This window comes from Vulpes vulpes, chromosome X (assembly GCF_048418805.1).
Source record: "Vulpes vulpes isolate BD-2025 chromosome X, VulVul3, whole genome shotgun sequence".
NCBI lineage: Eukaryota > Metazoa > Chordata > Mammalia > Carnivora > Canidae > Vulpes > Vulpes vulpes.
In genome coordinates this window covers 14708344-14718151 of record NC_132796.1, presented here as the reverse complement: position 1 = coordinate 14718151, position 9808 = coordinate 14708344, and the positions used below count along the sequence as shown (strand labels likewise).

General features: G+C 40.4%; 1 protein-coding gene across 5 annotated transcripts in view; it reads right to left on the bottom strand.

The window, feature by feature from the left end:
• CDKL5 (cyclin dependent kinase like 5) overlaps positions 1 to 9808 on the bottom strand; it is a 212453-nt gene that overhangs the window by 3289 nt on the left and 199356 nt on the right. For 2 of the 5 annotated variants that reach the window (XM_072744254.1, XM_072744255.1), the window contains one exon: positions 9014 to 9230. In XM_072744254.1, coding sequence (XP_072600355.1) covers positions 9014 to 9230 — 217 coding nt within the window. Of the gene's footprint in view, positions 1 to 2145; positions 9231 to 9808 lie in introns of those variants that run through there. The other 3 variants (XM_072744252.1, XM_072744253.1, XM_025997496.2) reach the window with 2 other exon arrangements.

The window sequence follows — 9808 nt, the reverse complement described above, 5'->3', positions numbered from 1 at the left end:
ATTTCAACTAAAAAATATATATATAGTGTAGCAAAACCTCATGATTTTACCTTAGGTTAACAAGTTTACTTTTATTTTCACAAATGCTAGAGTGTGAAAGTCTACACTCAGATTTTTTAAATTGCGGTAAAATATAACATATTGCAGGAGACTTTAAAAAACTAAATAAAATGCTATGAACAAAGAAGTAGCACTAAGTGTTGCCAAGATTTAAAAAAAAAAAATCTGAGCTGATTTTGGTATTGAGTGTGGAAGAAGGTTACTTGGACAAAGCAAAGGTTACTTAGGCCTTTCAAAATAAAGGTACCACTATGAATTCAGTCTCGGAGGCCAGTAGACTGCATGCCTAAGGTGAGCCTTTGAACATGTGCTGACAAAAGCCCATCCTTTTGTCTACCTGGAGCATGGGTGCTGAGGCCTGCTGACAAATGCATAGCTATAAGGGCTGTTCCTTCCCCTGTGATCCCAAGAATAGCACAAGTTGGGTGGTTCTTAACCCTGACAACTTTACAAGGCTGGTGTGAAGATCAAATTGGATAAATACATCTACAGTGCCTAACGAGCTCTCTAGAACTGGCAGTCAAGACTCCATAACAGAGCTTTTTCAGCTTCATAGGTAGGGCTACCAAGTGAGGCACAAATAATAGTTAGCTAATATTTATTCAGAATCTATCAAGTGCTTTGAAGGTTACCATCTTATTAAATCCTCACAACAACCCTATGAAGTAGGTACTATTATTATTTCCATTTAAGGATAAGGAAACTGAGGCACAGGAAAGTTAAGTAACACACCTAAGGCCACACAAGATGTTGGTGATGGAACTAGGATTCTACTCAGGTAATCGGACTCCAGATCCTGTGCTTTTATAGTCATTTCACCAGTCTCTGGGCCTCTAGTAACTTGTTTTAGTGAACTGCTCTATTCTCAAATCAAATCAACTCAACTACCACTTGCTGGGAGATGAGAGGAAAGGTGGTACATGAATTGCCCCATGTCCGTTTTCGATACTTGGAGACGCAGCAACTGCCCTGCTTAGTAGTGTTTAAGGGTGTAGGCTTTACAATGAAGACTAGGCTTCAAATTCTAGCCAGGTGACCTTGGGTAAGTTAATGTAAGGTCCATAAACCTCAGTTTCCTCATCTACAAAATGAGGATACTACTCACTTCATTGCATTGCTGTGACAAATAAATGTAATATTAAAGTAAAAGCCTTGGCATTGTGCCCAGCCATAATAAGTGCTACAAACAGAAAAATTACAAGCCAATAGATAATTTGATTCAATCTTGAATCACAGTTGAAATCACAGGCCACTAGTTTTTGGGGCATTAAGGAGAAACTCGAGAGTGAAGAAGTTGGAGACGTGGTACTTTTAAGAATGCAAATCATTGGGTTTTAGTTCCTATCCTTTGTTTAGAGAGATAAAGTAAGAAAGTTGGAGAATATTTACGTATGTTATCATACAATCTAAGTTCTTACCCCATTAACAATAAGACCAACTGAGTATCTAAAGACAAAAGTGAGGGTGTAAAATCAGTCAGTAACCCCCCCCCCCAACTCGCCTGTTTTGGTAAATAAAGTTTTATTGGAACACAGCCATACTTATTTACATATTGCCTCTGCTGCTTTTTGCACTAAAATGGCAGAGACCCTGTGGCCCACAGTCTCAAATATTTACTATCTGGCAAAAAAAGTTTGCCAACCTCCTATTTTAAAATATGAAGAAATACTTCATCTTTGCTTTCTCCATCACACGGAGTAGGAGGCAGACATCTCTTCCCATCCTCCCAAACCACTAAGTGAGTGTCTAGATGCAAAAGAGACAAACCACCAAGTGAGTGTCTAGATGCAAAAGAGACAGCACTCCAGTGTGAAAGAAATCAAAAATTTCAAAAGGCCAGGAGGAGAAAAAAGCTTTATAAATAGGGGGGGGGGGGGGAGAGAATATTATCATTAAGTAACAGGATTTGCCCTGCTTTAACATTACTTTCTGTCCCTTAAACTGATTTCAACTTCAAAGGCCCATTATCCTCTATTTGAAATCAAATGAGTTCTTTACAAAGAAGGAACAAACACGGAGCTGCTGGCCATTTAAAAGCCAGGGACCACAAAAGCTCAAGATGGGGACAGCCTGGCAATCACAACAGTCAGTGCAAAATCTGCATTTTATTAAAGACATTTGGGAAGATCCATTCAAAAATACATTGTGCTCAGTAAAAATTAACCATTTCATGCTGATAATTAAGGTTACCACGGAATAGATATTTGTATAATATTTACAGCAACAATAGAAATTTTACAGAAGTTTAGAATGGAATACATGCCAGAAAAAACTTGATAAGATGTACCAACACATGATACAAAGAGTTATATAAACACTTTACAAATGGTTCATAATTAGCTTGTGAGGAATTTAAATATTCAACACTTTAAATTCAGTTTGGATTCAAAAATTAAAAAGGTTAACACCACGTCACACCCTTGCCACAGTAAAAAGTATGGAATTACACTCTGTATTATGGATTATAAAGTCTGTGCAATTAAGAATTTCCACTGATTCTTCATCTACCACAAATTTGGATGTTACGTCATTCTGGCTTATCCATATTTTTAATTTCATGCATGAGCAGGGTTCTCAAAAATCACCCTGCCCTGTGTCTTCCCACATACCCCTTTTGAACTTCCTAGAGATTGAAGAAGCTCAGAACAGTCTTCTAAGTATATACAGAATAACTACCTGAATTCAAAATGGCACAAAGCAATTCTTGGAGATAGGAGTTAGGGGCAACTATTTTGTTTGGTTTTATTGTTTCTGTTAATCAATCCAAGTTTACAGTGAAAATTCACTTCTTGCAATCATAGCTTACCCCTCCAGCCTGACTCAATCAGTGACCAAAGAGGAAATAAGGAAAGGGAAATAGACTGAAATGACTATACTCAATTGTATATCTCTAGTGAAAATGGATTTTATACAAGCTTTGCTTTCCATTTTGGAAAATCTAAGCCATGGTGGAGAACTTAAAAGTTCTCCAAGAGAAAAAGCATCATTTTTTTTTTCTTCTTGAAACTCTGAATGCTTTGTAACTAGAGCTTTTGACAACTCTGGCGATAAACACTTTAATCCCCCAACAGGGACAAAAGTCAAGGCATCTACCTTTTCTATTCCTGGGTTTCATCTGATTAGCCCTGAAGCAGAGCACTAGGACAAGCTTGTCTATGCCTGAAATGAATCAGATCAGGCTTTTGGGAAAGTAAAATCCCAAACCAAAGGAAGTCCTGAGGAAATCTTAGCAGTCTGTCAAAACGGAAGGGATGGAGGAACAGATAAGGCCTCTTTCTCCCTGATACTCTGTGCTGGAAGAGTAGCAAACAAGGCAACTTCTAATCTGCATACAACATGGAAACCAATTTTTTTTTTTAAGATTCCAAAGGAGGATCAACATATGACCCAAGGATCAAATGGGGTTCAGAGAGCTTAACCTTGTGGGTAATGAAGGGCCTTAGAAGTGAAACCAGTTTCACTGCTGCAGTTCTCTGGCCCTAGAAATCCAAAGTGCAGACTACTACAAATTTTTTCTGGCAAAACAAAAGACACACCTCCCTCAAATTTGGGAGTAAACAGTTATCGAATGAAGATACAATGTAGGTCATGATCATCTTTAATATCCTATAGGAAATACACAGAAAGGTGGGCCAGTGCCTGGAGTGGAGAAAGGTGGAGTCAGGACCAGGCCTAATGCTGATGAATTAACAAAGCACTAAGGGAAATGAATATTCACGTAGTAACTGACTTGGCACAAGTCTATGATCTTTTATAGTACATTCAATTAAAAAAGGATAGAATAGAATAGGGCAGCAGGCCCAGAGTTTCCTCACCACCTTACTTCTACCACATTGTGTGTATACAGACAGACGAGGGACTCGTCCTGCCACGGCTTCATTTTCTTGCATTTACTCATGGTTTCAAAGACAGAATTTTTTACCCAGCTGATGAATCAGACTTCAAGATATTCTATATCTCAGCTGGTAAGATACAAAATGAAGAAATCAGAACCACTTACAAGTTTTTGTTTTGTAAGATGGTTCTTTAAGTCTCCGAGAGAAACTTCTTGTGAGATTCTGGCCCTGGAGATTAGCAGCAGGACACTTTCCTGCAGCCCCTTTTAAAGAAACCATTTTTAAAAAAAGCATAAATCCGTTTTCTCTGCCTACACACTTTAATAGTGATGGACTGAAGGAGGCAAGGAAATATATCAATATGTTCTGACTTGGTTCAGTGTATCATACCACATCCCCAGCTCACAAAAGTAATGAGTCTGTGGATCTCAGTGCTCACATGGAGCTCAATATCCCACTATAATGTAGGAGGTAACGAACTTCTAGATATAAAAGCAGTGCTCTCCAGAAAAAAATGTTGTGACCAGGAGAGAATATGCAGATTTCTGAGTCCCAGCTGAACTCTGGGAATAAGTCGCAATGAGCGATTGCCCTTGCTGAAAGTTGGGTCACCACCAGGACCTAGGTGAACAGAAATGGACAGAGCCTTCTACACACTTGAAAAGTAATCCTCTGGCCTTTAAAAAAAGTTGTACACTTATTGAGTCATTCTCAATACATAGCTAGAAGAAAATAAATGGCTTTTTTCCTTATTTACTCTAAAAACTAGTTTAAGAAGTGAGGATATACTATGACGTTAACTAAGATAAGGGGTGCTGGGAAGGGAAAATGGGATAGCATTTTCTAGCGAAGTCCACTAATTTTCAGATTAGGAACATGCTAAACTGGCTAACTCTACAACCACAACATACTTTATAATACATGACGTGACTAGAAACTAACCAGCACAGCTCTGAGCTTAGAATTAAAGTACAACTGCATATGGCAAATCTTAAAGCAGGTTTTAAAACAGATTTAACCAAAGCGTACAGCACAAACACTCCTATAACAGCCACATCACAACCACCAGGAGAGAGTTTTTTGCTTCTAATCGGTCTGTCATATGCCAATATTTGTAAAGAGCTATTAAATGCCTTGAATAAAAGACAATGGCATTTTCTTTTGGGAGACACAGCTAAAAGCCATGGATGCCTTTGAGCAGTTGGTAAAAATCATGCCAATCTGCCAGGCTGCTGCTTGCTTCTAAATATAAGCCTCATGGTTCTATGAAAGATTTTCTAAAGATGCTGACCTAGAATCTAAGTCCTCAAACACCTATAAAGCCACTCTGGTCTCCTCCCAAAGGATGTACCTTTTAGCAGGCCCAAGACAATGAAAACAAACAGGATTCCAAGGATTCAAAAAAAGTGGTAGAAGATTCTTGCAGAGAATGTGATACTAAAGAATTCATACCCGCAGTTTCTCCAGTAGCCTGAAGAGAACAAAGACAGAGCCAAGCTCTGCAGAGCAGTGGGCTTAGAATCCAGTAGAGCAGGGTTTCTTAACCTCACCACTATGGACATTTGGGGCTGGATCATTCTTCGTGTGTGTGTGTGTGTCGGGGGGGGGATCCTGTGTACACAGGATGTTTAGCAGCATCCCTGGCCTCTACCCAGCAGATGCCAGTAGCACCTCACCACTCCCAGTTTCAACAACCAACTATGTCTTCTGACATTGTCAAATGTCCCAGGGAGGCAGAATTGGCCCTGACTGATAACCACTGCTACAGAGACAGCTCACTTGAACTACTTTGCACAGAGCACTTTTGATCTTGGGCTCTGAAGAGGCTAACCCTCAAGCTGAGACCAACCAAGGTATAGTAAAAGTTCATTCAGAACTTCTGAGAAGTGAAGATGGTGGTAAAGTAAAAGTAGAAAAAGAGCAAAGCAGAGTTTCTTTTCAAAAGGAGATCGGCAATACTTCCATAAAATAAAGCAATTCATAAGCCTTCATTCAGTGATATTTTATCCCTTAGGATGTTAGGGCAGATAGCAGAATATGAACATTATAAATTTCCCTTCCTAAAGAAAATGCAGACTTGTGTGACTTTAAAATCATATCCTTCTTATCATGGATGGCAATTTTTGTGAGGTCAATGATTCATCAACCAGAGGAAAACAACAGTTAAATGCTAAGAGAGGGCCCATTAGTTTTGAGAGAAAACTTGACCATTCCCCTCGGCGAGCAGGAAGAGAATTATACATGCTAGAAATGCGGATTGTAGTTCACTTATTATAGCTTACTGAGGTCAATGAAAAGTCAGAATGGACAAAAGTGGAGAAGAGGATAAAAGAGCTACCTCAAAAACACTGGTTGAAAACACTGTAGATATTTTCTGGCTCAAATCTGGGAATGTACGAAAAGTATGTATTGACTCTTCATCAGTTAGGTTTACTTTGCTCTAGGTAGAAGGCAATTATTCTAGCCCTTCTTTGAAGAACCATCATGAATATAAATGTTCTGCAAACATCTGAGATCCCAGTGTTAGCAAGGATGAAAACATGGGAAACCAGCCCCTAGGTGACAACGAGCCTCAAATGCCACAGCATGGCAATGTGACTGCGCAGTTCCTAAGCGCACAGCACAGTGAGAAGTCTTTCCAGAGGAAAAAAATGTAGTTTCTGGTTTGCAAGGGGGGATTACAAGATATAGATCTAGTATGAAAAAGAAGAGTTACACACCCTTTTAGAGTCATTAGTATCCAGGCAAAAACTGCTAAGGGTTCACATCACTTATATAACTGAGCAGCTTGCCTGGGAAAAGCCAGAATTCAGAGCTACTTAAAGAGTACTGAACTGGTGAAAGAAACAAGATATAAAAAGAACTGAAGAGCATGCAAACTACTGGTTTGAATCAAACTGTTTTAATGATAGTACCCAGTTGAGTTTCATTTTAGTGCCTATTACACTTATTAAAATCAAATAAAAAGCACCTTAAAATGACCTCTATATATAATCGATACACATTATAGTAGTTATATAAAAATGTAATATGCACACAATTTAAGATTCAAAGAAACTAAGACCTTTTCTTTATAATCTTTATAATCATCAGAGCTATCATTCTCAAAATCTTGGGGGTGAGGGAACAGTAACTCAGCACATTTCAATTATCGCTGACTTGATTCAGGGGCCAATGCTCTCAGAATCCTGGGACAAGTGATAAATATTGACAAGTTACCCCTTTGAGGGGTGGGGGTGGGGATGGGTCTTTAAAAATATTATTGCTAAGAGACTACTTCCAAAAGTTGAATTCTCTTGATAGATGGTACTGAGGTGATTTCCGTCAAGGATAGCCCAGAGACACGGGGCTATAACCCTTGTTGGCCACAGGCCTTGATGATGCTTCGGAGTAACTTGGGAGTTGAAGGAGATCAAATGAGGGAAAGAAGTCCTGTTCTGATCATGTGTGTGTACTGATGTACATGATAACTTTGTTATAAATGGATAGTCCCAGGAAGAAAAAGTGAGCACAGCAATTTTCTCTACATCTGGAATTGCTTCAGGAGCCTTTTAAATATACTGGAAAGAGCAATTACAGCAACAGCAACAGCAACAACAACAGCAGCAACAACAAAACATTTAGAAATAGAAATGCCACACACAGATCTCACACCCCACCAGCCAAGAGTCTCCGGTACAGCGCACAGGATTCAGGAGCATAGAGCTGGTTTGCAAGATCTGCAGACAGGTTCCTCTTGCAACCTTGCAACCTAGGAATGTTCACTGGCAAATCTTTGGTCTGCACTCTACACTAACACTAAGGAGAAAAGCATATTCTCTCTACAAAGACCCATGAGTAACCCTGGATCTATCCTCTCCTCAGGTGCAAAGAACGTCCCTGGATGCAAACAGGAGCCAACTGTGAGGACGGAGACAACAAGGCCTGCTAGAGCTCTCACTGGCCTACCCGACTGTCTTGCTTATGGGTTTGGGAGGAGATGCTGCATCTCATCTGCTACCAAGGATCATGTCTAGAGGCTACTGCTGGGGCCTAAAAGTTGAGCACGGTTCCCACTGATAGTCACACATAGCCACAATTCAGCTCCCTTGATTAGAAGTATAATACTCACTTCATATCACAAATGTATAAAAATATGGCAGATAGTGTCATAATGATACTTTCTTTAAATGATTATATTTATAAAACAGACAGATATTTACCATATATATATTTATATATAGAATAAAATACTCCTGATGCAATATATAAAGGTTACTGTTTAGTTTTTATAGAAACTACTGTAGCTGTCCCACTGCTTCACAATGTTCCAAACAGCTCAAAATAACTTTACATTTAACATAAAAGGTATGGTTAGAACAGTACAATATTAATTATAAATAAATGTTACAAATCCTATCAAATATGAAGTTTAGAAAACAATTTAAGACATACAGTTAGTTCATCTGCTAACCCTTCAAAGGAATACTCTTGGATTACAATAAACCCCACATTTAGTTTAGGCTAAAAAAAAAAGAAAAAAGAAAAAAAAGAAAAAAGAAAGAAAATCTGTGGTAAGGGCATTGGTCAACACGAATTTTTCTATCCCTTGCAGTACCAGAACACATCCTAGCTTTCCTAAGTTCAACAGGGATTGCACTAAAGCTGGAATGTGCAGGGGAGAAACTGGCAAGAATGTCTTCTTCCTCAATGGCACACTCTATCCATTCTCACACAAGATCCGTGGGGACCAGCAGTCCCTAAGAAACTCCTGCGGCTCTAAGATCCCTGACTAGCATTTGTGGCCGTGAGGAGCCAGAGGGCTCCACACATACAATATTGCACTCACCTTCATAAAGCTGAAAATACTGGCTGACCACCCCAGCCCAGCCCATTCCCCACCCCCCCACACCCTCCCATCCCCTTCCCACTGGCTTACCTACCCCCCCACCCCCACCCCAGCACACATTACAAGGCTGTCTCTTTTAAATCATTCAGATTTGGCATTCGAGACCGATTTGTTCTGTTATAAGGGTGCCCGTTTGGCCCACTCTTGGCACCCAGCTGTTCAGAGTAGGAAGGCCCCTCTGTGGCACTCCGGGTCACAGAGGACACATGCCAACCAGGGTCCATCTGACCTGGCAGCTGGAGGGCTGGCCTGCCCTTCGGTGTGGGCTCCTGCCGGATGTTACTGCTCCCGCCAGAGGCCTGGCTCAGGGGGTGGATCCGAATTTCTGAGAAGGAATTTTTGGCTTGTTGAGTTGTTAAGGGCTGGAAGCGGGGGTCTGAGGAAGCCGGGTGATTTGAGGCTGAAGAGAGATGTAACAGCTTGCGCAGTGATTTTAACGGCTGGCTCTGAAAAAAAAAGATGAGAGTGTGCATAGGACTTAATTTAGAGTAGACTCGAAAGCTGAGAGAGACAGAGCACAGATCTGAGATGACTGCATGTAGCCAGCGGGGCAGGCACAGGGGAAGAGGGGCTAAGTCTAGCCTCATCTGTACTTTTGTTCTTTTTCAGACAAGATCGAAGTTATTTATCTTTAACGAAAAAGCCTAGAGATCTAGATAAGGACTCTAGGGCTGGTGTGGTGGCTGATCAAAGGCTTAGGCACCTTCTATCTGGCTGCATCCCATCTTGACAGGGGGCAGATCTTGACTCAGCCAGCAGGAAGCAGCAAAAGGAATATGCCTCTCTCTTTTTGAGAAGACTTCCCAACAGCTCCACATAAACCTGCCACTTATTTTTTACCTGCCAGGACTCAGCCATTCAATCCTACCTAGCAGCAAGAGAAAGCTGAAAAAATGTAATTTTTCAATTAGGTAGCAACATACTCAGCTAAATATTGCATATCCCCCTTCTGTTCTTATCACCCCAATTTTCCCCTTCCCTTTCTGCACTTTTACTTTTTTGGCGGTGGGGGTAGGATGTGAGC